This window comes from Myotis nattereri, assembly GCF_964212035.1.
Source record: "Myotis nattereri genome assembly, chromosome: 9".
Taxonomy (NCBI): domain Eukaryota; kingdom Metazoa; phylum Chordata; class Mammalia; order Chiroptera; family Vespertilionidae; genus Myotis; species Myotis nattereri.
In genome coordinates, this window is record NC_138084.1 from 284693 (window position 1) to 310942 (window position 26250).

General features: G+C 64.9%; 3 protein-coding genes across 31 annotated transcripts in view; 2 read left to right on the top strand and 1 right to left on the bottom strand.

The window, feature by feature from the left end:
• The window catches only part of LSP1 (lymphocyte specific protein 1), a 39231-nt gene extending 26901 nt beyond the window's left edge, over positions 1-12330 (top strand). For 5 of the 11 annotated variants that reach the window (XM_081099377.1, XM_081099382.1, XM_081099374.1 and 2 more), the window contains 5 exons: positions 56-137; positions 1057-1191; positions 1426-1503; positions 1651-1753; positions 5151-5585. In XM_081099377.1, coding sequence (XP_080955503.1) covers positions 56-137; positions 1057-1191; positions 1426-1503; positions 1651-1740 — 385 coding nt within the window. In that variant the 3' untranslated portion in view covers positions 1741-1753; positions 5151-5585. Of the gene's footprint in view, positions 1-55; positions 138-1056; positions 1192-1425; positions 1504-1650; positions 1754-3682; positions 3818-5150; positions 5592-12298 lie in introns of those variants that run through there. The other 6 variants (XM_081099372.1, XM_081099378.1, XM_081099380.1 and 3 more) reach the window with 3 other exon arrangements.
• On the top strand, positions 1681-26023 carry TNNT3 (troponin T3, fast skeletal type). Of its 19 annotated transcripts, XM_081099393.1 has the most exons (17): positions 9877-9942; positions 12299-12337; positions 12894-12911; positions 13973-13990; positions 14133-14153; positions 14999-15019; positions 15245-15259; positions 17213-17248; positions 17861-17879; positions 20747-20792; positions 21717-21833; positions 21925-22002; positions 22243-22356; positions 22498-22607; positions 22779-22869; positions 24497-24537; positions 25792-26023. In XM_081099393.1, the coding sequence occupies exons 11-17, from the start codon at positions 21750-21752 to the stop codon at positions 25844-25846; spliced, it is 573 nt and encodes a 190-aa protein (XP_080955519.1). In that variant the 5' UTR covers positions 9877-9942; positions 12299-12337; positions 12894-12911; positions 13973-13990; positions 14133-14153; positions 14999-15019; positions 15245-15259; positions 17213-17248; positions 17861-17879; positions 20747-20792; positions 21717-21749; the 3' UTR covers positions 25847-26023. The 19 variants fall into 19 exon arrangements, 17 of the variants coding, with proteins under 17 accessions (XP_080955522.1, XP_080955513.1, XP_080955514.1 ...); XM_081099390.1 differs by lacking the exon at positions 24497-24537 and adding an exon at positions 23849-23889 and having other exon boundaries at positions 9869-9942; positions 14999-15259; positions 25792-26018; XM_081099395.1 differs by lacking the exons at positions 15245-15259; positions 24497-24537 and adding an exon at positions 23849-23889 and having other exon boundaries at positions 9894-9942; positions 14999-15028; positions 25792-26018.
• PRR33 (proline rich 33) lies at positions 2688-4139 on the bottom strand (the record flags this gene model as incomplete). Its single annotated transcript, XM_081099268.1, has 1 exon — positions 2688-4139. One exon carries the CDS (start codon positions 4137-4139, stop codon positions 2688-2690), a length of 1452 nt encoding a protein of 483 aa, XP_080955394.1.
• Positions 26024-26250: the final 227 nt, after the last annotated feature.

Consider the following 26250-nt stretch of genomic DNA (forward strand, 5'->3'; position numbering starts at 1 on the left):
GGGGTTACAAGCCCAGTGAGGGGACACAGGGTGTGACCCTTCTCTTACCCTCCAGCAACAGTGTGAAGAGGTCTGAGCCAGCCCTGCCCATCTCCAAGATTGATGACCGGCTGGAGCAGTACACCCAGGCCATCGAGGTATGCTTAGCCCTCCTGCTCTGCTGGGTCACCACTCTGTTCATACAGCTCTTCTCATTCACCCAACAGTCCTCCACCCAACCTACACCCCTCCATCCAGCCAACAGCCCTCCATCCAACCTATCCCCATCCATCCAACCAACACCCATCCATTCAACCAACATACCTCCATCTAACCAACACCCTCCATCCAGCCAACACCCTCCATCCAGCCAACATCTCTCCATCCAATGAACAGCCCTCCATCCAACCAACACCCTCCATCCAGCCAACACCCTCCATCCAACCAACACCCTACATCCAACCAACAACCCTCCATCCAACCTACACCCTCCATCCAACCAACATCTATCTCTCCATCCAACCAACACCCTCCATCCAACCTACACCCTCCATCCAACCAACACCCTTCATCCAACCAACACTCTCAATCCAACCTACACCCTCCATCCAACGAATAGCCCTCCATCCAACAACACTCCTCCATCTAACCAACACCCTCCATCCAGCCAACACCCTCCATCCAACCAACACCCTCCATCCAACCAACACCCTCCATCCAACCAGCACCCTCTATCCAACCAACAACCCTCCATCCAACCAACACCCTCCATCCAGCCAACACACCTCCATTCATCCCATCCTCTTCCAGCCCTATGCCTTGAGCAGCGTGAGGACAGCCCCAGGTCTGTCTCATGTCCCACCACATCACCTATGCTCTACAGAACAAGGGGAGCTTCGCAAGTACACTGGATGGAGGAGCACACACCTTTTCAGAGCCTTGCTCCTGCCCTGGGAGGGGAACGCACCGCTGGGGAGATGCAGACACAGAGGATGTCCCCTACATGCTCCCTGGGCTCTCTGATGGGTCCCACGTGGCTCTTCACTAAAGTGGCATTGGGGTCTGTCTCCTCTGTAGACTGCTGGCCGGAACTCCAAGTTAGCTCGCCAGCCCTCCATCGAGTTGCCCAGCATGGCTGTGGCCAGCACCAAGAGCCGGTGGGAGACGGGAGAGGTGCAGGCCCAGTCTGCTGCCAAGAGCCCCTCCTGCAAGGTAGGCCCCTCCCCGGGGAGGGCCACCCAGGCTGAGACCTCCAGGCTGGCCCTGGGGGTGGACGGCCGCGGGGAGAAGGGTGCTTGGCAGAGTGAAGGCAGAAGGTGCAACCTGCCCTGCCCTGCCTCTCCCTGGGCTCTCAGCCCTCCTCACGGAGCAGGTGGGCAGGAAAGAAGGGCCCAGGGCTTTGGGCTCCCAGTCAACAGGGGTGATGTGTCCTCCTTCTGTCCCCAGGACATTGTAGCTGGAGACATGAGCAAGAAAAGCCTCTGGGAGCAGAAAGGAGGCTCCAAGACTTCGTCGACCATTAAGGTAGAGTCTGTCTGTAGTGGTGGCGGGGAGAGAGGGTCCGAGAGCAACAAGGGACCATTCTTAGTGCATCTAGGAGGGCTTCCCGGAGGCAGCAGCATCTCCCTTCTGCCATGCTCACCATTTGCTCTCGGGCTCCTTCCCCGACAGAGCACCCCATCTGGGAAGAGATACAAGTTTGTGGCCACGGGACATGGGAAGTACGAGAAGGTGCTGATGGACGAGGGCTCGGCGCCCTAAGCCTTCCCTCTCGGTGAGTCCAGGGCAGCGGCCTTAGCGGCTGAGTCATGTGTGAAGTGGGCTGTTCTGGGAACATGGTGGCATAGACAGGGCCTCCTGGTCCATGTCACAGGTAGCAAAGGTGCCTGTGAGGGCCAAATGCCCAGCCTCAGAACTGGCCAGAACCCAGACGCCTCTGGGTCGTCCACCCCACCCCGTCTTACATCAGACCCGGTGGCCTCGGGCCTGCTCGGCCATTCTCCGACGGGGGGCTTCACACTCCCTCTTGGGAAGAGGCCATAAGATCCCAGCGAGGCTCCCTGGGCAGGTGAGGTGGCCTGGCCACTGCGAGGCTGGTATTGCGGAAACTGATGGGATGATGAGGCGGGGCCCAGCCACGACCTCCCGGGTGTCCACTGCCCTTCCCACCAGCGGCGCAGTCAGACAGGTGGCCCGCTGCCATGGAGGGACACACTTTTATTGGTGGCCTGGGTCCCAGGGTCCACCCACGTACAGCACCCATGATGTCCTGGGGTGAGTGGGGCCTCCTCCCCCACGCACTCCCCTCCTGAGTCCTCCCCGGGGGCGTGGCTAGAGGCCTCCCAAGTCCCTCTGTGTCCCTCTCCCATCCACCTCAGTGGGTCGCCCAACCTGTGGCCCTCCTCCCTCCCTCCCTGCCTCCCAGGAGACCAGGCAGGCACTAGGTGTGAGGTCAGCCTGCCCAACTCCTGCCTCATGTGGACTTGGGCCCTTTCCTTCCGACCTAAGCCCCCTGCCCCTCCACACATGGAAACCACCTCCTCCCTGCCCCCTGCTCCCAGCCTCGTCACTTCCCCATCCTCATGCCCCTGTCCCTCCTGACAGCCCCGCCGCCCCCGGGCCCTTCCCAGGTCCATGCAGCCTCTTCACTGGCTGTGGCCCCTCCTGTCCAGCATGGTCCTAGGCCTGGGGCCGCCCCAGCCGGCCGTTCACCGGAGCCTCCAGCCGGCCGCCGTGCGGTTGAAGTTCTTGGGCGGGGGGCTCAGCTCCAGGACAGAGTGGATGGTGGGAGGGGGCCGGGCGGCCACCTCCTGCAGCTTCCGGGCGTTGAAGCGCGGTCGGCACAGAAAGGGCAGGCGGCCCAGGCTGGGCGGGGCGCACAGCCCATCCCCAGGCCCCGCCTGGCTGTTGTGGGCCTCGGCCACTGACACGCGGTACAGAACCGCATCCCACAGCTTGGAGGCCCGGGAGGCGGGGGGCCGGGGCGCCGGGTCCACAGACGACCGAGGGGCCAAGTCCACGGGAGGTGGGAGGGCCGGGTCAGTGGGAGGCCGGGGGGCTGGGTCGGCGAGGGACTGGGGGGCTGGGTCGGCGGGGGCCGTCTTCTCCTGCTCCATCTGCTCGGGGCTCCGCTCCAGCCTCAGGAACGGGGCCTCCTCCACCTCCTCCATCAGCTGCTTCTTGAGGCGCATCCACCCACTGAGCCGGGGCTTGGGCGCAACTTTGGGGACAGGGCAGGCGTGGGGGCCTGAGGTTGAGGCGGGCAACCAGGCCCCTTGAGGGCTGGATACCTGCTGGGGCTCCGCGGCGGGGCCAGCAGTGGGGGGCTCCTCCAGGTGCTCAGCCTCAGGGGCCACAGGGGCCGGCCTGGCAGGCAAGGGCCCCGGCGAGCGATAGGTAGGCGCTATGGGCACCACGACCCGGGTGCTGGCCTGTCTGGGCCCCGCAGCAGGGAAGCCAGGGGGTGGCCTGAGCACAGGGGCCGCCTCCGGCCAAGGCTTGGCCGCCTGGGCCCCAGTAGGAAGAGGGCGGATGTGGGCGACCGGGACCCGGGGCTGGGCTCCAGGAGGGCAAGGGGCTGTGTCTCGGTCCTGGCCACCAGACCCCCCATCAGGTGCCATCGGGGGAGGCTCAGGGGCCCCGGCCCCCGGGGATGGCACCAGCTGGATGTGCACCCGGCTGATGTGGGTGTCCCCCACCGCAGGTGCTGAGACACGGGCAAAGCCGCTGGGTCCCCGGGCCGGGGCCGGGGTTGTGAGCAGGGGCCCCGGGGCCGTGAAGGGAGAGGTTCGGCTCCTGTGCAGGGGGAAGCTGAGGGCGAGCGTGGACTTCTGCAGGGGTGAGGGCACACGGTGGGTGACGGGGGCGTGGGGGGGGCGGGGCAGGGTGGTCGCCGTGCTTGGGGCCTGGGCGGGGTGTGGGGCTGTGGGCTCTTGGTCGTGGCTGGCCTCGCTCACGGGGGACAGGGAGGTGCGGAACGCCCCTGTGGGGGCCGAGGGCCCTCCCCCGGCCCCCTTTTTCCGTGCCGCCTTTCTCAGAAGCTTCTGCAGAACCAGGTTGTCCTTGCCGGGCTTCGGTAGCAGGGGCGGTGGGGGCGCAGGGGGCCCCTGGAGGCACAGGCCCACGGCTTCAGGGGGCGCCGAGGCAGCAGAGATGAGCATTGTGGCACTCTGGGTGGGGAGGGACAGCCGTCAGCCAGCCCTCCTCACCCCCGGGCCCCCCCTCCCCCGTGTCCGGAAGGACCACCGGGCCCCGCTTCCTAGCCCTGGGCCCCCGCCAGGTGCGCTCTAGCACGTCTGTCTGCATCAGCAACTCTGTGGGCGGCTGTGCTGTCACTCGGCTTAGGAACGAGCCCACAGGGGCCCCGTCGCCGGTGGGTGATGAACGAGGGCTGGAGCACAGCTGGGGCCGGGAGACCCACCGGCCAGCGCCAAGTGGGGGGCACGTGCTGGGCCGGGCGCCCGTGAGGGCAGGAAGACACCCGCCCGCAAACGCGTGAGGGGCGCCCTGCCGTCGCCGGCCCGACCACAGGCGCGTCCGCTGCGAGCCAGCGGTGAGGGTGGCGGCCAGGGGCTCTGAGTGAGGGGCTGCATCATCAGAGGTCGAGGGGCCTAGAGGTGGGAGCAATTTTCGCTGAGCTATGCTAAACGGACCTTCCCGCAGACCTCCTGGCTGGGGTGGTCCCGGCCAAGCCGCCCGCCCTGGTTTCTGGGCGCCATGTGCTAGCAAGGACGTTGACAAATGGTGTCTGGGCCGAGCCAGAGGCCGCTGGTGTGGGGGAGGAGGGAGGCCTGGGGGCCGCTGGCTCTGCCAGGCAGGAAGGGATGGGCCCGGGGAGGGGTCTGCCGGGGGCTCAATCTGGGCTGCTGTCTGCCTCTGAGAGGCTGGGACCCCAGCAACCACAGGAACCCCAGATCTATGTCTGGGGGGCTGCCAGGCCAGCAGTGATGGGCAACATACTCTGGGCCTTGAGTCCCCAGCAAGGCCCAGGGCTCAAGCGCTCAGCCTCCGGGTAGCAGACCTCCAAGGGGAGGCAGAGACTGGAGCAGGGGCTGCCCTTGGTGGGAGGGGTTGTGGATAGGCCAGGGTGGCCACCAGAGCGGGGCTGGAGGCTGGGTGGGGCAGGGTGCCCCTTGGGACTGCAGCCTAACACCCCCTCGCCTGTGTTTCAGCTGTCCTGAGCCGGGTGCAGGCTGGGGGCTCCCTCCACACTCCCCACCCATGCTCCCGGGGAGTCCAGCCAGATGCCCACCCAGCCCTGCCGAAGAAGCCGCTTCCCATTGCCTGCCTGGCTGCCCACACCCCTCCAACACCTGCCACTGCCACCACCTCTGTCCCTGGACCTCCGGCCTCTCCCCCCTCCGCTCCCTGACCCACCGGCTCTGCCTCTCACAGCCCGGGAGGAATGGGATTCTCACTGGTGCTTGGCTAAGGGGACCATCCCCAGAGGCCACACACCCACACACCCTGTGCAGAGAGCACACCAGCCAGGGGACATCCCCGTCAGGAGCCACCGATGCCTGTGCAGGACACTCCGGCCCTGCGTCCCTCCCTGCCTCCTGCTTGCAGCCCCCTCATTTGTGCAATAAAGCTCTTTCTGTCCCCACACGCTGGCCCTTCGCTGCTCACTAACTGGGGGGAGGGACACGGGAGCAGGGCTGGCCGGGGGCAAGGGCCACCCCCCGACATGGTGGTGGGACGCAGGCCTCTAGCCTCTGGATTCAGACACCCGGTCCTGTCCCGTGGCTTCTGGGATTAGACCCTTGGATCTGAGGTGTGTGGTGGCCTAAATCCCAGCACACATGATGGGTGGGGGACAGCCCCCCTCTTCCAGAGTGTCTGTGATGTCTCCCCCTTGACTGGCCTGAGAGAAACTTCATAGCACCCAAAACAGTGTGCCCCTCCGGTCTGTGTACCCCCTGAGGACAAGACCTGCCTTGGGGTCATGCCCCATCGTAGTACCCAGGAGTTGCTCAGTGAAGGTTTGATGGATGGACAGATGTCTGAATGAGGGATGATGGATGGATGGACAGACAGACCTGTGGGTGGGTGGGTGGATGGATGGATGGGTGGATGAATGGGTGAATGGATGGGTGGACAGATGGATTGATGGATGGATGCACAGAGGGTGGGATGGATACATGCATGAGGAGATGGGTGAATGGGTGGGCGGATGACAGGTGGGTGAAGGGATGGATGATGGGTGGATGGATGGGTGGATGATGGGTGGATGAATAGATGGATGGATGGATATATGGATGGACAGATGGATGATGGATGGATGCACAGACAGATGGATGGATACGTGTATGAAGAGATGGATGAATGGGTGGGCAGATGATGGGTGGATGAATGGATGGATGAATGGATGGGCCTGTAGAGGAATGGGAGGTAGATGGGCAGGAAATGGCTGTGTGAAAAGTAAATGGGAGAAGAATTGGTCAGATAAACCCATGCTGCCCAGACTGGATGGATGGCTGGGTGGGTGGTAGATACATGGGTGGAAAGATGGATATAGATGGATGGATGATGAAAAAGAAGAAGGGAGGGAGATAGACAGTGGTCATGAGAATGGATGTATAAAAATAAGTGGGTGGGTGGGTGGGTGAGTGGACATGTGTGAAGTGGGAGGCAGGGTGGGGTCCGCTCTGCTCCCCCTCCTCTCACTGGGCCTGCACTTGGCCTGACTTTGGGCCCTGCGCCCTCCGTGTCCGGGGAGCCCCCTGCTGAGCTGGCAGGACCTTGGCCTGGACCCTGGGTGTCTGGGTTGGCTCTGCTCAGAGCCTCCGTTGCTGAAGTCTTCATGGTCAAAATCTGCCAGCCTCCCAAGACAGAGTAAACATGTCGGCGCAGAAGTGTTACACTCAAAAAAGTCCTGGCACCTTTTCGCGCTCTGGCCCACCTCTGAGGCCGTGTCTGGGGACACGGTGTTCTCTCCCTTCCCGCAGCTGGATGGGGCCTGAGCTGAGGATAGCGGGCGGGCAGCACAGGTCTACACCTGGGTAGTGTGCCGGGACCAGGTGGACCACCTAAGGGCAGAGAGGCAGGTGGGGTGGACAGTGCCAGGGAGGCAACCAGCCACACCGCCCTGACCCTCTCAGCCCATCGGGGTTGTCCACACCTGGCCCAGGCTGAGTATTGCTGATGCCCACTGCTGGAGTGTCTCAGGACCAGGGGGTCAGAACCTGTCCACCACTGAGGCCAAGAGGTTCAGAGGGATCACTGCCCAAGGGGTAGCTGGCTGTCCATCCATCCATCCACCCATCCACCCACCCACTCATCCATCCATCTATTCATCTATCCATCCACCCGTCCACCCACCCACTCATCCACCCATCCATCCACCCACTCATCCATCCACCCCCTCATCTATCCATCCACCCATCCATCCACCCCCTCATCTATCCATCCAACCATCCATCCACCCACTCATCCATCCACCCCCTCATCTATCCATCCACCCATCCATCCACCCACTCATCCATCCACCCCCTCATCTATCCATCCATCCATCCATCCATCCATCATCCATCCATCCACCTATGTGTGCATCCATCCATCATCCATCCAGAGTGAGGCCCCACCATCCGTTCTCTTACCTGAGAGGCCTCATCCCACCCCCCTGCTCCGGGCACCAGGGCCCACGCGTGGGAGGAAGAAGAGCCTGATCTGTAGATTGCCCAGGCAACCGGGCATGTGGGGCAGCAGCTGCATGGGGATGGGGAAGTGCCATGTCAGCAGCTTGCACCTGGGCCTGGTAGAGCCGGAGCCCAAGGCCTGGCAGATGCAGCCCAGCTGGCACCCAGGTCAGTTCAGGGCTCTCGGGCCACAGTACCCCCAACCACGCACACTGAGGGCCAGGCCAAGATCTAGGGACCCCTGCCCTCCCCAAGGTCACTCCAAGGACAGCGGGCACCAAGACACTTGGGAGCCGCCCCTCCCCGGCTCTGCTCAGCACCCCCACACCATCCCCGGGAGGAGGCCCTGCAGTCAGCCCTCACACTCTTCCTGGAGTGAAGACCAGTCGCCACCACAACCCGGGCCGGGCCACCCCTTCCCTCGCCTCGGCCCTGCCCTGCCTTGCCCCCTCTTCGCCCACCCCAGCCCAGCCAGGCCCGGGGACGAGTGTGGATTACCTGTTGGAGGCCCTCTGAGTCCCGCCGCCTGGCCAGCAGTGCCTGCTGGTGTGTCCGGCCGTACCATGGGCCTGGCGCCTGAGGGGAGGTCACTGATGCCCAAAATAAAACCTGCCCCGTCCCTCTGACCTCAGCGCCCGCGCTCTGGCTCGGCCCACTCACGGAGAGCACCTGCCAGGGGCCACGCTGCTGCGTGGGCAGCCACCCTCCTCTGCTGGCCGAGTGGGGCCACTGCAGTTGCAGCCCTTGGGAGCCCCCTGGGCCCAGCATGGGGCAGGGGCAGCGGGCAGCTCCCTGGGTGCACGGGGCTTCCCAGGCCATGCTCCAGCAGGGCCTACAGACAGCCAGCTGCCCCAGACGCTATCCTGTGCGTGTCCCTGCCTCGGTGCTTGGGGAGGTCCTAGGGCTGTTGGCAGAGTGAGAGGAGCCCATCTGAGGAGGGAAGCACCCCCCACCTCAGGGGCGACAGCAGGGGGCGGCTCAAGGCTTACAGAGCCCACTGGGCAGAGAGTGGGTGCAAAGTGGCCGAGGGTCAGGGCTGCATGGGGCCCAACAAACCCTTGCCCACCAAGAACCTGGACCGGTGCAGGGGAGAACGTCGGGCCAGAGGGGCCCAAGTTCCACCCAGGAGGGTAGGGACGTCCCCCCCAGCTCCGGCTTCTGGGGCTCCCCACTGCCGGCCCTCCACCTGCCTCCTCTGGCTAGGGACCACGAGTACATCCCTGCCTCCCTAGGGTCCCTGGCCTTATCTCCAACTTTCAGGGGTCGGGTGGGTGCAGCAAAAGCCTTCTGAGGGCCTCTGAGGCCTGGGGTGGGCACAGAGTGGGGCAGGGCCGGGCATGCCAGCTCCCAGGCAGGCCCCCCTGCCACCCCTGCCGCCAAGGTCTAGAGTGCAGCCACCTCATCTGTCTCCCTGAGCCGGGGTCTGGAAGGAGGTGCCAGGCTGCTCTCACCCACTCCATGCCTTGGTCTCCTTAATTTGAGGGGCAGGGCCATGGGGACCTGTGGCCTCACTGTGCCCTAAGAATGTGCCCGCTGTCGGAGTGAGATGTGTGCTGGCTGGACGGTGCCACCTGGAGTCCTGAAAAGAAAGGGGGGACCCACGGGCACGAGGCCAAGCCCACTGTGAGGGGCACACCGAGCCGGGCCGGGAGCTCTGGGCTGACGGCAGAGGGGTGGCCCCTGGCCTGGGGACGGGGGGGTGCCAGGCCCAGCAGTCGCTTGTCCCTCTCACCTGGGTACTCCTCACACCTCAGTGGCCTGTGCCCAGAGGACCAGGTCAGGCCTGGCTGTGGCCTGCCTGCTAGGGGGGCCTCGTTGAGGATTCGGGGTCCTCCACTCCACGGGGGTCTCCAAGCCCTGGCCACTTCCTCTGAGGGGCTGGTAGGTGGGCTGGGGCACTGTGTCATGTGCACCCCACTGTCACCGGGAACAGAGGGGCACCTGGCCTGGGGACCCCTCACCTGGCTGGTCCAAGGAGAACGCTTGTGTGTCCCTGTGGCCACCCAATCCCTTCCTTCATCCTCCTCAACCGCTAAGAATGTGCCTGCTGTCGGGGCATAAAAATAGAAGCTGACACCTCCTGGGGGCGGAGGGCCCTTCTCCTCAGCAGACTCGCCCCGTCCTCACCTCCTTGGGCCTCCTCCTGGGCTATTCCTATACTTGGTAAGGGACCCGCATGGGCACGGCCCCGGCCACCCAGCCTTGGCCAATGGGCTGCTGGGAAAGATCAAATGTCACTATAACATAAGGGTGTGGGGCCGAGAGGGCAGCGCCCGAACCGGTCCTGTCCACAGGGAGCTGCAGCCCTTTCTCCAGACTCAGCCAGGTGGGTACGGCCCAGGAGTCTCAATTCTAAGTGTAGCGGCCGGGAGAACCACAGGGGCACACTGGGATGCCACCAGGCAGTGGAGGCCCGAGGAGGAAGGGAACCTTCTGGAAGGTCCTGGGTGAGAGGAGGGTCCTCAGGCTGGAGCTGGAGAGAGCTGAGGGATCGGAGACAAAGTGGCCAAGAAGGGTGCCTCCTGGGGCTCTGGGCTCCCAGTGGCCGTGGCTCTAATGCCGCCATTTGTACAGACGACACCCAGGCAGGGTGTCCAGGCCACCAGGAGTGGCCGCCGGGCAGGGTGGCTGGGACCCAGGCAGCCAAGGACGGGAGCGGACAGGGCCGGGGGGGGGGGTGCTGGGGGACGTGGTCAGGGCCCATGGCAGTGAGTGGCAGGGCCTCCTGTGTCCCCCCTCCCCGGCCCCCCCAGCTACGTCTTGTCACCCGGGAAGGAGGGTGTGTGTCTCCCAAGGAATGCTGACCTCAGAGGCTGTTTCTACCCTCACCCTCGAGGGCAGGACCGCAGGGCCAGCTGGCCTCCTCCTCGGCTGTGGACGTGCCATCCCCTGCCCCAGCACCCTCCTCGGCCCCTCCTCGATGGACAGGGCGCTGAGCGGCACGGGGCCGTCGGCGGGGTGCCCTTGCCACTTCACGAGGTGGAGGAGCAGGAGCCCTAGAGACTCAGTTTCCCCACGTGGAGAGTGGGCCTTGCTGCCTCCGACACCCCGGAACCCCCAGGAGCTCTGGAGCCCTCCCCGGTGCCCCTGGGGCTCCCCCCAGAAGGACAGAGGAACTCAGGCGGCACGGAGCAGGGCCGGCCTGGCCAAGACCCGAGCGGGCAGCTGCCCCGCAAGCTCCCCTCCCACCATCTTGTGTTTCTGGGCAGAGGCGTCTTGGCTGACCCCGGTGCCTATTTCTAGACACCTCAGCTGCCACCGGCTCCTTAAAAATAACCCGCGTCTGGGCTGGGGCTGTGCCCCCCCCTTCTGAAGGAGGCTGACAGGTGTTAGGTGCTGCCAGGGCGAGAGGTGGGCACGGCAGGGCCAGGCCCCGGCTCCTCCTGACCCTCCTGAGGTGGCCCCAGGGTCCAGGCTGGTGCGGGGGGCGGGGGGGCTCAGGAGCCGTGAGACCCCCCCTCCCACCGAGGACGTGGCCGGAGGCTGGAACTGGGGGAGCAGCGGATTCCAGGAAGAGAGTTGGGGATGGGAAGGGCCTCCGCTGCCTGGAGGCTCTCGGAGCGGCTGCTTAATGATGCATGGCGCTGAAATTGCTCTGGGAAAAGCAACATTCTTGACCCAGCTTTGCAGAGCTGCTCCCACCTTAGCAATGCGACGTGCATGCATTTTTCGATGATGAACGCGTGTTTTTCTTATACAAAGCTCCCCCGGGGGGGCCATAACTATTGTCTTCAAGTGAGCTGTAATGGGCTGTCAGGCGCTGGGCTGTCTCAAACCCCAGGCCGGCAATCTCCTGCAGCTGCTCCAGCGTTCCCAGGCCCTGGCCGCCCCGGGCGTGAGCGGTGGCCAGCTCACCGGAAAACGGTCCTCGAGCACGCTGGCCCGGCGCCGGCCGCACCTGGACACGTGCAGCCCGGACGCAGAGCGTCCCCGCAGACATTGACAAACTCAAGAGCCTGCACAGGGCCTGGGAACGCGGGCGGGAGAGCCGGGGGCGAGCCGGGGGCAGGGGGAGCTGGTGGGATGGGGCCGACCACTCAGTCCAGCAGCATGTGTGTGTGTGTGTATGTGGGGACACATAGGGAAATGGCCCCCATCTGTTCCCCTGAGCTCAGGGCGCGGGCGGCTGCCTGGTGGGATGAGGGAGAGACAAAGGACAGATTGGGCACCTTGTGATTCGGGAAGAGGGACCCGCAGGGGGCTGTGGGCACACGGGGGACCTCAGGGCGCGCGTGGGATAACATGGGTCCTTGCAGGAACCCATGGGTCAGAGAAGGGAGCTGGGGGCTCACGCCAGGAACAGGGGCTCAGTGGGGACGGTGGGTGGGAGGGCCAAGGAGCCCCCACCTCGCCCCAAAGGCAAGACCACCCAGAGCAGCCTGGACGGGCAAGACCCGCTTGGGCGGGGTGGACCGCACAACCTCCCAACATCCCAGCAACCCTGGGAGTCCCAGCTCCAGGCTGGAGCCAGGGTAGGAAGACGGGGTGGTAGGTCTCAGCCTGGGGCCTTGGAGGAAGCAAGAGGCCTCAGGAGGCGGCCCCCAGGGTGGGAGTGGGCCTGCCCGAGGCCAGAGCTGCGGCCCTTGACCCTGCCCGCAGATGCCCCACACACCCCCAGCCCCTCCCTACTTGAACCCCTCTGGACCGAGGCAGTCCTAACTCTGGCCTTGGTCTCCCCGCAGAAACAGCCCGCCACCATGTCGGACGAGGAAGTGTGAGTAGTGGTCAGAGAGCCCCCCCCCCGGCCTGCCTGGGGACCCCCAGGTCCTGACTATGTTGGTGAGACCCCCCCTGAGCTGAGCGAAAGCCCTCACGCTCTGCCCCTCTCTCTCCCACAGTGAACAGGTGGAGGGTAAGTGTCCTGCTGCTTCCTCCCTGCGTGGCCCCTGGGGACATGCGTGTCTCGAGGCGGGGCTCCCCTGGGGACCCCTGCCTGCAAGCCCCAGAGTGGCCTCGTTCCGTGGGCCCTAGATCACCCCCCTGCCTGCACCGAGGACGCCTCCTTCTGAACGGTGACGTCCTCGAGATGTGGGCCCTTCCGAACCCAGCCTGCACCCCACCCAGCCTGCACCCCAAGGCAGTCGGGCAGCCCGGCCCCAGGGAGCTCTGCAGGTCCCACCACTCTCCGCCATGCCCCCCAGTGGGACAGAGACGCCCAGGCTCCCGGGCCCCCCCGAAAGCCACTGTCACCCCCAGAGCCGCCTCCTCCTCTGGGGCCCGGCCAGCCCCGGGGTCGCCCCGCTAACAGGCTCCTGTCCTTTCTTCTCCCCATTGCAGAGCAGTACGAGGAGGAAGGTGAGTGCGTAGCCTCCCCCTGAACGCGACCTCTCGTCTGCTCCATCCGCTCGGCCTGAGGACCCTCGGGCCCCTTGGAGCCCAACAATTAGCCATCCTCCTTCCTCACCATTAATTCCCATTTGCGGTCACAGCTGACTTCCCATCTCTTTAACTGATTAATAGACGCACACGCATTAATCATTCATTAATCCTTCACCCTCATCGCGCCTGGCTGTGTGCAGTTAGCTGGGACTCGGCCATTAACACCCTCACCTTCGTTAATATTCAGGGTCTGCATCGCAGGCCCGGCCCTCTGTGCCTCCGTCTCCAGCTCGCTCTGGCTCAGCGCCCCCTTCCCCCACCCCATGCCGTGGGTAACCTTCGGGGCATCCTCTGGAGCCCCCTCCCTCGCCCGCCCGGCCTCTGCCTCCGTGGGAACCTCCAGGCCCTGCCTGGGCGCGCACCTGGGAACCGTGCGGGGAGGCGGTTCTCAGGCTCGGAGGGGAGGCCGCGGAAGCCTGGCACCCGCAGGGCCCTGGGAACGCTCGCCTTCGCGCACCCTCACCAGCGGGGCTCTCCCGGGAGGCCTTCGCATGCTCTGTTTTGAAAATATTTTGAAAACACTTGGCTCCCCTAACAACGCGAGGGAAACAGTTCTCTTTCTGCTGAAAGTAGAGACTTTCGGAGCGGGAAACGTGGGCCCGGGGAGCCGATCCTTAACAGGGTCCCCTTCGGGCACACCCAGAGGCCGCCCGCCATGCGGCCTCCTCCTGGGTCGGCGTTCTCTCGTAACACGCGGGTCTTGTCCCCTGTCCTCACCTCTGGGACCCACAGAGCAAGACGTAGCCAGACCCTCGGTGCGCAGATGCCTCAGGGCCGGGGTGGGCGGCAGGCCCTGGGAGGGCAGAGGGACTCGGGGTCCCCCAGAGCCGAGAGGAGGTGGCCCTGCAGAGCAGGCTGAGGCCAGGTCTCTGAGCCCCTGTCCGTGCCGCCTCCTTTCCCCGCCAGCCCCGTTCGCCGCTAATGACTGTCCTTGCCCCTCTCTCCCTCTCTCCCGCTGCCCCCGCTGCCCGGCTCAGAGGAGGCCCAGGAGGAAGGTGAGTCCGCGGGTCCAGGGCCTGGTTCACACCCTCCCCGCAGCCCACCTGCCCCGGGCCCGGTCCACAGTGACCCCCCCCGGAAGCTGCCGTGTGCCCCTGGCCTAACGCTCTCCTCTCTCCTCCGCCCGCCCGCCCTCAGCCGCAGAAGTCCAGGAGGAAGGTATGAGCGCACAGGACTTCTGGTCCCCATGGGGGGCCCTGGCCTGGCTGGAGCCCACGTGAGGGTGGGGGGCCAGGGCCCAGACACAGCGAGGCACCAGCCGGCCAAGGGGCCCCACATGTGGCCCCCACATAACACACTAACCACTCCCCACGCTGGACCAGATTGGGGGGACCCTGAGGACTGGGCACTCCCCTGGGAGGGTTACTGGGCGAGGGGGCTGCTGGACCAGATGTGAGACGAGGCCTGGCCTCTTCATCCCTGAAAAGAGCCTGAGGTGGGTGACAGTGAGGCCACGCGACCTCTGACCCCTCGTCTGGGTCAGGGCCCCCGGCCAGATCTGGGTGAGCAGAGGGCCATGGAGGCACCGCCCCTGCAGCCGGCCGCGCCTCGGAGTGAGGGCTGAGCTCCCGCCCATGCGTCGGCCCCTGGCCGCCCCTGCACCCTGCCCAGGAGGCCCTGTCCGTCCCGGCTCCTGGTGCCACCGCAGTGCAGCCCCGAGGTGGCCTCTGGGCCCCGCATGGACGTCCTCCCAGGGGCTTGAGCACTGGCTGGAGCCTCAGTGCCCGTCCCCATGGCCAGAGCATTGGAGTCAGGACAAAAGCGAGAGCCGGGGGCCGACGCTTCCCCTTGAGTCTGGGTCTCCCCGTGTGCGAGGCAAGGGTGGGACTGGGTGCCCGCGCCGGGGCCAGCACTGACCGTGTCCTGCTCGCCTCCTGCACGCCACCCCTCGGCCGCGGCCACTGACCCGCTCGTGTGGTGACGGGCTGTGTCCATTAACCTCGGATCCTTCCTCCTTTGACCTCTGACCCGTGGTCTTGCCTCTTGTTCCGCGCCCTCCTTAGCCCCTGAAGCTCATGAACCAGGTATGTGCCGTGACTTCAGTCCCGTGTGGGTGCGTGTGCACACGTGGCCATGTGTGAGTGGAACAGGAGCCTGGCTCCGAAGGAACAAGAGGCCGTGTAACCTACTCACAGCGTGTTCTGACCCCTGCCCCTGCCTGTCCCTGCCCCCGCCCGCCTCTGCCCCCGGTCACAGCCGTTCTCTCCCCTCTCTCCCCACATGCGCTGCGTCCGTCTGTCCATCCACAGAGGAGGTCCAGGAAGGTATGCTGTCCCCGTCCCAGGCTGAGCCGCTCCCTGCTCCCTGCTCCCTGCTCCCTCCCTCCTCCCTCCCTCCTTCCCTCCCTCCCTCCCTCATTGCCTGCCTGTGTGACTCTCACCCCATTCCTCTGGGCTGGGACCCAGTGGGGACAGGTTAGGCCTGCAGTGCTGGCTCAGGTGGGGCTCATGGTGGGGTACAGGCTTCTTCTTGCCCCCCATCCCAGCCGGAAGCGTACAGGGGTGTGGTGAGGCCCTTCCCAGGCCGCCAGCAGGAAGTTGGGGGTGGCCCTTCTGGAGGCCAAGCCTAGGGTACGGTCTTTGGAGGATGGTGCTGGGGTCCACTTAGACCCTCTGGATCCTCCAGGGTGGGGTGGAGAAGAGCAGGGCGGCCTACACCCTGCCCCAGACAGCAAACCGAAGAGGGGATGTGAGGCGGTGCGGGGGGTGGGCGAGTGAGTGAAGCCTCACGTGGGGCTGCAGCCCGAGTGAGCACAGCAGCACCAGAGCAGCCGGGCCTTTGCATGCAAATAGGCAAGCGTGAGTTCCCAGGGACCCACCCGTTGCCGGTGTCAGAGCCTGATGTGCCCGGGTGTGAGGAGCCCCCTGGGGTGAGGGTTCCAGCCAGGGGCCCAGGTGGCCTTCTCCTCAGCTCCCTCGCTACATGACGCCTCGATGAACCCCAAGCATGACCCCCAAACGGTCTTCCCTTCCCTGGACTCAGAGAGGCCCCCGTGAGACAAAGGGACCTGCGTGGTGGGAGAGCAGGCAGAGGTGCCAGGGACCAGGCTTGTAGGGGCTGCAGGTCCCCAGAGCCAGCCCTGCCGCAGACAGACAGAGATGACAGGCAGGGGACGGGACGCCAGGCCCCTGCTGCCCACTGCCCAGGGCTTGGCAGCATGACCACTGCCCCCCAGCTCTTGGCCTGGCCCTGCCCTTGCAGACTCTGGCCCTGCCAGCCGCTCCCCCAGCCGGGCACCCACAGATGCCCAGCCACTCAGCAGCCCTCCTTCTGCCCCTCCACCAGCTTCTGGCTCGCAAAGCGCACCCAGCACTGGCTCAGGCTCATGGTTCACCGGCCCCAGGCGCTGGGTGAGGGGGACGCTGGGCCCCTGCAAAGGGCTGTTTGCTGGTTCCTAAGCAACCATGGCGACCCCTGGGCTGGGGGCGCGCGAGGGGCAACCTGCCGAGGGCACCCCAGACCAGACCCCCACCCACTTCCAGGGGGCCTGCTGGCTGCAGCCAAGGGCAGAGGAAGGCGCTGGGGGTCCGAGCTGGCTTCTCACCAGGGCTGCCGGGCCCTCCCCAGGCTGTGGGTGCGGAGGGTCAAAGGAAGCAGCCCCTTGCGAGGGCAACCCTGTCGGGCATCTGCAGGCCCCAGCACAGCGGAGGCAGAGGGAGGAGGAAGGAGAGGCCCCTCAGGTCAGGGGCAGGCTCCCTGGCGAGGCAGCACCCCCCACCCCCCACCGGAGGGGCAGGCCTGGGCTCCGTGGCCCTGGGCACGTGGTGGATGCTCCAGCTTGGTGGGTTTAGCCCTTGCACAGGCCCGAGCACCAGCGGGCTTCACTCAGCTGATGGCTCTGGACCCACTGGGCTTCAACCCAGCAAAACCTAGAAGCCGGGCCCCAGAGCCGCCCCGCAGAACCAAGGGTACCATGTGGGGAGGTGCTCGGCCTCCCAAGGTGCCCCCCAACCAGCGGCCGGCACCCATGGCCGCCCAGGGTCGCCTCTCACTTCAGGCCCCAGGGCGGAGGGTGTCTCCCAGGCCACCTGGCCCGCAGCATGGCCACATCCGCTCCCACCCCAGCCAGCCTCCTCTGGCCCCAGCTGAAGGCACTATGGGGTCCAGGCGCTGCCCGGGTCCTGCCTCCCCGTCCCTGCCGTGTCCTCGCCCCGTCCCTGCCGTGTCCTCGCCCCGCAGCCTCGCTGGCTTCTCTCTTGCATGTGCGCTTTGCCCAGAAGACGCCGCGGAGGAGGAGCGGGAGGACGAGGAAGGTAAGGGCCTCGGTGCCGCGATGGTGCCCGGAGAGGGGAGGACGCGCTTGCCCGCTGGCCGCCTGCGCTCCGTCTCGCCAGCTCTCCATCCCTCTCCCTCCAAGGACAGGCTGGGCTGGGGCCTCACCGGCGGGCGCTGTCCCCTCGAAGCGTCTGCAGGCACAGGGGGCGGGGAGGTGGTCGTGGGGACCAGCCAGCAGGCAGGAGCGGGGGCAAGGGGTGCTCTCTCCTCTCCCTTCTTCCCCGCGTCGCCCTCCATCAGACCCTCTCCTTCCTCGTCCAGCTCCCATCCCCTCCTGCCTCTGGTCTTCCCTGACCCCTCCCCCACCCTCCCCCCAAGTGCTTCTTGCTTCTGCTTCCCCTTCTCCCTTTCACCCCTTCTCCCTCTTTGTGTCCTGGTCCGCCGCGAACTCCCCTCCCCAGAACCCACAGGGATTTCTTCAGACCCAGAGTGGGGACAAGCTCTCTTCCTCTGGTGGTTGGTGGAGTGGGTGCGGGGCTCAGCTGCAGAGCAGGAGCCAGGGGACCCCAGGGCCTGCAGGCAGGAGGGGACCCCCGTCTCACGTGGTCTCTCTCCCCTCTCCCCATGCTGGCTGGTGCGGTGGTGACCAGAGGAGAAGCCAAGACCCAAGTGAGTGTGGGGCCCAGGCCAGGCTGGATGCCGGGGTGGGGGGCGCGGGCTGGGGTGGGAGGCTGGAGAGGGTGGGAGGAAGCCGAGTGCGCAGGCTGGTTGGGGACCAGGTCACCCAGGAAACCGCCACCCCCAGGGCTGGGGCCCGGGTGCCCCCAGGGAAGACGCTGCATTTGGCTCTGTGGGGGATGCGCTGGCACCAAACCCTGAGGGAAAATGGCCTCTCCGTGGCTCCTGGACCTGCCGTGGAACATTCTAGCTGTCCTGTGCCGGCTTTCTGAGAACGGGGTGGTTTGGGCAGTCGGTGCCTCCCCCACAGCCGGGGACCAGACTACCTGGGCGCTTTGTCCCCAGGGACAGGCGGACGGACTCAGGTCCAGGGGGGTGGGCTCAGCCCTGGTCTTTCAGTGCAGGCCAGGAGGGCTTACTGCGGGGGGGGGGGGAGGGGGCAGCCCAAGGAAGGAAGGGGGACCGGGAGTTGGGGGAGAAGAAGCATCGAGAGGGGGGGTCATGGCCCTCCACGTACCCTCTCTGGGCCCCCCTCACATCTCCCCTGTGTTGTGGGGTCTCCCAGGGCCTGAGACAGGAAAGAGGCACAAAAGTGGGGTGCCCGGGAGGAGGGTCTCCCCCTGAAACCCACTTGGGAGCCATGACGAGCCCAGACCAGGCTCCGTGACCTCCCGCTGCCCCGGGGCCTGTGAGCCCCTCCGGCTGGAAGCAGGGCCCCCGGCAGGGAGGGTCCTTCCCGCCTTTATCGCATTTGTGAGATTTCAGGGATGTTTTTTTAATCCGAGTGTTCTGACTTCTCCGGCGATAAGCACGTCAGCCACAGCCCGGGGTACGTGACTGCACGTCCGCGCCTGTGTGCTCGGCGGGGCTGGAATGCGGGGCCTCCGCGCCCGCCCACCCGCGCGGGCTCTGCTGGGGGCGCCCGGCGCCCAGGGCCAGCCCTTCCCCGTCCCTGCCACGTTATTTGTCAGCAATTTTAAGTAAAGCTGCCGGATCACAAGATATTTTCTAGTTTTAAAAAAATGTTTGTGTTTTCATTATGAAAATAAAACACCTCATTAAAGAAAATTTGGAAAATACATAAAAGTCCACTGAAGAAGAAGAAGAAAAAAAAAGTCCATCTATAACTCCCACCCAGCCAGCCAGACTGCGGGAAAGGGGAGAGAAATAAAAAGGCTTATTTCTTCCTACTCTTTCCATGCATTGGGCTCGGAAAAAAAGATTTAAACCCGGAGCTGTTTTTCAAACCCTGGGCTGTCTATAGAACCTTGAGTTCTGCTTTTTTAAAAAATGTAGCACCATTCATAAGTATTTTTCCATGTTTTTACATAGTCTTCTTAAATATTTTGAATGGCCACATAATATTCCATCAATCGGACAAACCATAATTTTCCTAACCATTCCTCCAGCGCAGGACGTGCCGGCTGCGCCCAATATTTTACTATCATAAATAACGCTGGGTGGAAAGCATTTTCTGTCTTTCTGGTTATTTCCCTAGGCCCCATTCCCAGAACTGGAATTAATGGGTCAAAGAGTATGAACGCTCTTAAGGCTTTTGACATCCCTGCCAAATGGCTTTCCGCGAGGGGCTTGCCAGCGCGGTCTCCGACGTGGACGTGAGCAGGGCCTGCGCCCCACACCGCTGCGCCCAGGGAGCGCTGATGGATGAGAAGGGGCCTCTCAGGGCTGCTTTCCCTGCATTCCTTTGATTACTGCAGGCAAAGCTCCCCTCTGTTTGTTAAACTGGTCCTCTTTCTTCCTTTGGAGAATCGGTGGCTTACGGCCTCTGCCCATTTATCTAACGCAGGCAGCTGTTTTCTTAATCATCCGTTTGCATAAGGATATAAGTCTTCTCTGTATTTGCTGAAAATATTTTTCTAGTCTGGGTTGGGTTTTCTTTTCCCCCCTCTCCCATTTCTGCCTTTTTGCACATACATAAGTTTTTCATTTGCGTGGAGTCATCTGGCCACCTTTCCCTCAGCGGGACCTTCTGAGCTCAGAAAACCCTTTCCCGGTCCAGCAGTTTGATCGATATTCAGTTCCACTTTCTTCAACGGCTTGTTTTAAAAAATTGTTGTTGTCGTTTTAACTCTTTGCTCCATCTGGAATGCATTGGAGGAGGGGGAGGGGAGGCTTACGGCCGCCGGATTGGGGGGCGGGGGGCTCGCTTCTTCTTCAAACTGCTCTCTGCCCAGCCCCCCCCTCCGGGTCCCCAGAAAGAAAGATGAAAGTGGGGCCACAGAAAGGCAAAGGTCACGGAGACTCGTGACCCCCACGGCGCCTGCGGTGACCACCCTGCCGCTGGCCTGACCTCCTGGCATTGGTTTATTTGTTTGAGGGAGAAACCAAAGGTGTTCCCCTGGACAGACGGGGGTGGCAGAGCCCTTGAGATGGACAGGAGTTGGCCACCCAGAGGGACACTAAGAGGCTGAAACCTCTTCCGGGGGTCGAGCCACCCGGGGACAGTGGGTTATACATCTGTTAGGACGAAGGTCAGGGCCCGGCCGGCGAGGCTCTGTTGGTTGCGGGTCATCTCCTGGACCAAAAGGTCACTGTTTGGATTCCCCGTCGGGGCACAGGCCCGGGTTGCAGGCCTGATCCCCAGTGGGGGACGTGCAGGAGGCAGCCGATCGATGTTTCTCTCCATCCATGTTTCTATCTCTCTCCCTCTTCCTTCCTCTCTCTCTAAAATCAATAAAAACATATTTTAAAAACTTTTTTTTAAAAAAGGGCAGAGGTCATGCAATGTGCCCTCAGCCAGGTGCCAGGGTGAGAGGGTGGGAGGGCCAGTGTGGGGCCAGGCCAGCTCTCCTGGGAGGGCCCCACTTGTCCCTCTCATGAGCCTCTCTCTTTTCCAGACTCACGGCTCCTAAGATCCCGGAAGGGGAGAAAGTAGACTTCGATGTAAGTTTGTGGAACCTGGATCAACACGTCTCCATCCCCAACCCCAGGCCACAGGCCTGACAAGGTCATTTCTCAGTTATCCAACCAGGGCTTCCTGACCCCAGGCTGGCCCTCCCTTTCATTCATTCCTGGGCCAGAGGGAACCTCTCCCTTCATGACATCTCTCTCCCCTGCTCTCCATTTGTCCTTCTGCCCACCACCCACCCACTCAGCTAGTCACCAATCCATGTACTCACCTACCCATCTATCCACCTACCCATCCACCATCCATCCATCTATCCACCATCTATCCACCCATCCACCATCCATCATCTATCCATCCATCCACCACCCAGCCACACTCATCAACCCATCCATCCATCCATCCATCCACCATCTATCCACCCATCCATAATCCATCATCTATCCATCTATCCAGCACCCATCCATCCACCACCCATCCACCACTCATCCATCTATCCACCATCTATCCACCCATCCACCATCCATCATCTATCCATCTATCCACCACCCATCCACCACTCATCAACCCATCCATCCATCCATCCATCCACCCATCCATCCATCCATCCATCCTCCCATCTACCATCCATCCATCCACCATCCATATGTCCCTCCAACAAATTATCTTGCTCACCAGTTTCCTCTCTACCTGGCTCATGCTGGGCATCTCAGAATGGGGACAGGGCCTTGTCAGAGCTAGTTCATCCCAGGGGTCCTGATGACTTCACAGCTGTGCAGGGCCCGGACTCATCCACGGGTGTGTGTGTGGGGGTCCCGTTCCTACCCTGTGACTTGGGGATCCCTTGCTGCATTCAGCTTTCGTGGTGGCTGGAGGAGTCAGGGCTGCTCTGCTGGAGCACAGGGGGGCCGGGCAGGACGGAGGTGCGAGGAGGGTGGGGCTGACGGCTGCTTCGCCCACAGGACATCCAGAAGAAGCGGCAGAACAAAGACCTCATGGAGCTGCAGGCCCTCATCGACAGCCACTTCGAGGCCCGCAAGAAGGAGGAAGAAGAGCTGATCGCGCTCAAGGAGAGAATCGTGCGTGGGCGGTCCGGGAGGAGGCGGGCGGCGGTCACTGTCCGAGGGGCCAGGGTCAGCGGGCTGGGCTGACCCACTCCTCCGGCCGCAGGAGAAGCGCCGTGCGGAGAGGGCCGAGCAGCAGAGGATCCGCGCCGAGAAGGAGAGGGAGCGCCAGAACAGGCTGGCGGTGAGGCCTGTGCCCTTCGTGTCCCCCAGCCCCAGGCCCGCGGGCACGCCAGGGGCCCTGCTCCTTCTGCTGCTGAGGGGCCCCAGCCTTAGCCAGTGACCAGCACCTGCAGCACCCTTGGGAGCGGACAGGCCCTGCCCACGACCGGGAGCTTCTGGAGAGGGCGGGCCTGGGGGGCCCGGGGGCCTGTGGGGAAGGGCACCTGGCCCAGCCCTGAGTCGTGGGGCGGGGTCTCTGCAGGAGGAGAAGGCCCGCAGGGAGGAGGAGGATGCCAAGAGGAGAGCCGAGGATGACCTGAAGAAGAAGAAGGCCCTGTCCTCCATGGGTGCCAACTATAGCAGCTACCTGGCCAAGGTGGGCGCACGGAGCCGGGTGGCCTGGCTGCCGCACCGCGGCCTCCGGATCCCCGGCCTCCGGATCCCCGGCCTCCGGCCCCGGGACTGAGCCGTGCAGCGTCCCCCCCTCCTGAGTCTGGCCCCTCGCGTGTCCCCCCAGGCTGACCAGAAGCGAGGCAAGAAGCAGACCGCCCGGGAGATGAAGAAGAAGGTGCTGGCCGAGAGACGCAAGCCGCTCAACATCGACCACCTCAGCGAGGACAAGCTGAGGTGAGGGGCCGCGCCCAGGCGGTGGCGGGGGGGGGGGGGGGCCTTCTCTGAACCCACCGCCTGGGGGTCTCGTCGGGTCGCTGGGGCGGCTCTCGGTGAGGCCGGCGGAGGACCGAGGGTGGCCAGGGCCCTGCCTGCTGGGGCTCAGCTGCCCGACTTGGCCGCTTCCAGGGACAAAGCGAAGGAGCTATGGGACACCCTGTACCAACTGGAGACGGACAAGTACGACTTTTCGGAGAAGCTGAAGCGCCAGAAATACGACGTGAGTGCAGGCACCTGGGCCTTCCGGGGCTCTCCCACCAGCCGAGCGCCCACGTCCCCACGGGCAGGCCCCACGCGCGGACCCTGAGCCATGCGCCTGCTTGAGGGCCGCCCCGGGGGCAGCAGGCAGAGGCCTCAGGCCAGTTTCTGAATCACGATGTCCCCTGGCTCTGGGGTGTCCGTCCTCCACACAAGGCCTTCTCTGCCAACCCGAGTCCCAGCCACCCGACCCCCAAATCTGCTTCCTCAGAGCCCCTGGGGACCCCGCCCAGAGCAGGCAGGGTGCCTGCACCCCACCCTGCAGCTGGGGCCCGGGGCTGGGACTGTGCTCCCTGGAGGGCGGCCCCTTGAGTCTCCTGCGAGGGGCTCGCCGTCCCTGTGCCGACCCCGGCCCTGGCCCGAGTTGGCGTGGACCCGGGAAGGGTGCCGGTGCCGCTGGCTCACTTGCCGCTCGCAGACCCAGCCGCATCCAGCCTCACCAGCAGGCCTGGCACCTGCCCCTCGCTCTCCCCGGGCCCCTTGGGAGACCGGTCCAGGCTGCCATCTCCACCAGCCACTGGGCGGAGGGTGCTGGAGGGCCGGAACCACAACTGGGCAAATCCTGGCTCCTTATCAGGAGCTCTGAGCCCTGGGCAAGTCACTGGTCCTTCGGCCCCGGTTTCCTTGCCTCCAACAACAGAAGGATCACCCTACCCTTCCTGCCCCCCCACCCCACCCCCTGAGCACACACTCCTGCAGGCCAGCAGGGCCGGGCCCAGGGCAGTGCGGCCCTCTCTCCACGCTCCCCAGCGGGCTGCCTGCAGGAACGGGCTTCGCGCTCCCAGAGCCAGACCAGCCCCTCCCTCTGATGTGCCGGGCACGGCCCTGGAGGGTCCAGGGGCGGGAAGAGGCACGGGGGTCCTGGCCCGGGCCAGCCCAGGGCATGGCGGGGCCTAGGCCTCAGCCACCCACCCAGCCCGTAACCGTCTTGGTCTTTCCAGATCATGACTGCCCGGGCCAGAGTGGAGATGCTGGCCAAGTTGTAAGTAGCCGGCCGCCCAGGCCCCGGCTCGTGGTATGTGGTGCACGGCGAGCCTCTCGCATGGCAAAACCTGGGTCAGAGAGGATGTTGGCAGCAGCGGGCATGGAGGTGACGGAGGCCTCCCCTCTCCTGCCCTGGCCTCTCCCTCTGCCTGCACCCTGCTCCCGGGCGAACCTGCCCTCTTTGTGGGCAGATGGGGACGGGCCTTGCCCTCCCCTCCAGGCAGTCAGGAGGAGGGAGCCACTGGGTCAGGAGCGGAGGGCGGCTCTGAGCTCGGCGGCCACCAGAGGCGGTGGCTCCGTCTGCAAGCCTCCCTCCCGCCATGCCTGTGGCCCACATCCTGCCGAGGCAGGAAGGTAAGTGCCAGCTCCGGAGCTGCTGTGTGGCACGGCCCGGGTCTCAGTGCGCCAGCGACAGTAAGTCAGAGCCCTAGGGCCATGGCACAGCCGGCGTCCTCCAGCCACAGGCACAGTAAGGGAGCGCGGCCCGTGCGGGCACTGAGGCCGCCGGGGCTGCCGGAGAGGCCTGCGGTGCGGGCGGGCGTGCGGCCCGTGCCCGCGTGGCCCCGTCCAGACTCGCCACGGTAAGTCGTCCGTGTTGTTCACAGATCACCAACCTCAGGAGCCGCATCGACCAGGCCCAGAAGCAGTGAGTAGCCTGCCGACGCCTTGCTCTGCACGGGCACACAACCCACGGGCACGGCTGCCCCCCCCCCCTGGGGCCTGGCGAGTCAAGCCAGTCCCAGGGGCAGCCGGCCCTCAGCAGAGCAGGGACACGACCAACTGGCCACTCGAGCTAGCATGTGGGGCCCACGCCCTGGACCCCAGCCTCCTGTGCACACGGCCCCAGCCCAGGAGGACACCATGGGGGAGGCCAGTGGCGAGCCTGGCAAGGCAGCCTGGGCTCCTGGACATCCAAGCAGTGTGTCCTGTCCAGGTGGCCTGGGACAGGAGTGAGGAGGCCTGGGCCTTGTCACCAGGCCCTCTATGACCCTGGTTCCTCAGGACAGTGAGCCTCTGTCTGTAAGATTGGCCCCCAAGGTCCAGGGGACCCATGGCCACACTGCTGGGAAGCCCAGAGAGCCAGTGCCCACCCTGGGCCTGGGGGCCGCGGCTCTGGGCTCTGGATCCTGAGCAGCCACACTCCAGGGAGTGCAGGCGGCTTGGAGGTGGAGAGTTTAAGGGTGTTTTCTGCCCCCTTGCTGCTCCCTGGGATGGGCCTCCCTCCCTAGCTCTGTCGTGTGGGGCAGGGGCTGATGCAGGCCCCCGAGAGCGGGCCACTCAGCAAGGTGTGCGTGTCTGTGTGTGCAGGCACATGTGTGTGTGCATGTGCATGGTGTGTATGCGGGGACATGCATGTAGGAGCTCCCAGGCTGCTTCCCGCAGGACATGGCAATGAGGGCGCGGCCTCTCCAGGCCAAGTAACTGAGACTCTGAAGCGAGACAGAGGCCCCCCAGGCCCCGAGTCCATAGCCCAGACTGTCCATCAGCTGCCCAGGAGCCAGGAGCAGGCGGCTTGTTCTTTCCAGAGCAAAGTCGCTGGGGAGCCCGCCACCCTCTGCAGAGAGCTCCGGGCGGGCGGGCCGGGTCGGCCCCAAGTCAGGACCCGGGGCACAGAGAGAGCTGGGGGTGGGGGTCCCAGTGCTGCGCCAGCCCCTCTCCTAACACTCTAACCGCCTCGGCACGAGGCCGCCCAGGCCTGGCCCGGCCGGCACAGGTGAGTCGCTGCTTGGATGGCGCCAGGAATGTGTGCTGGGGGCTTCGGGCCGAGCCAGGCCCTCGCCCTGGCAGCAGCCTGGGTGGCAGAGCTGTGAGGGCCGGGGGCCGGCCGGACAATGGGGCAGGGGTTCGGCCAGGGCCCCGGACACCCTGACGCTCAAGCCAACTCGCTTCCCCTTTACAGCAGCAAGAAGGCCGGGGCCACGGCCAAGGGCAAGGTCGGCGGGCGCTGGAAGTAGAGCAGCCAGAGAGGCCCCCCGAGGCAGAGACCACGCGCCAGGGCAGCCCCCGTGGTGGCGTCTGGCCCCCAGGCCTGGGGGCGGGGGGCTGGCTCCCGAGCACCCCCCACGTCCCTGTCCTCGCGGCCCCCCTCCCCTGGGGTCTGTGAATAAAGCTGTCAGACTCCCCTCCACCAGGTGTGTGCTGGCTTGTGGGGAGGCACTGGGGGTGAGGAGGGGGCAGAAGCATCGAGGGCCCAGGAGTCGCTGGGTGCTCTCCGCAGGGGTCAGCCCCAGAGGCCACGGGGCTGTGGCCACACTCTGCCGCGGGTGCGGGGCCGGGGAGCCCCCGGCTCTGCCAGCAGCCTCCATCCCGGGAGCTCCTTCGTTCTGCCCTTGGACGCCCCTCACATGCTCAGTGGGTC

What these genes read in the sequence shown, in the direction of transcription:
- TNNT3 (XM_081099390.1), top strand. Translation starts at nt 15,022, where the DNA reads ATGTGCCGTGACTTCAGTCCCGTGTGGGTGCGTGTGCACACGTGGCCA. An exon ending in TCGCGCTCAAGGAGAGAATC is followed by an intron (nt 21,834 to 21,924) that starts GTGCGTGGGCGG and finishes CTCCGGCCGCAG; the next exon opens with GAGAAGCGCCGTGCGGAGAG. An exon ending in TGAAGCGCCAGAAATACGAC is followed by an intron (nt 22,870 to 23,848) that starts GTGAGTGCAGGC and finishes TGGTCTTTCCAG; the next exon opens with ATCATGACTGCCCGGGCCAG.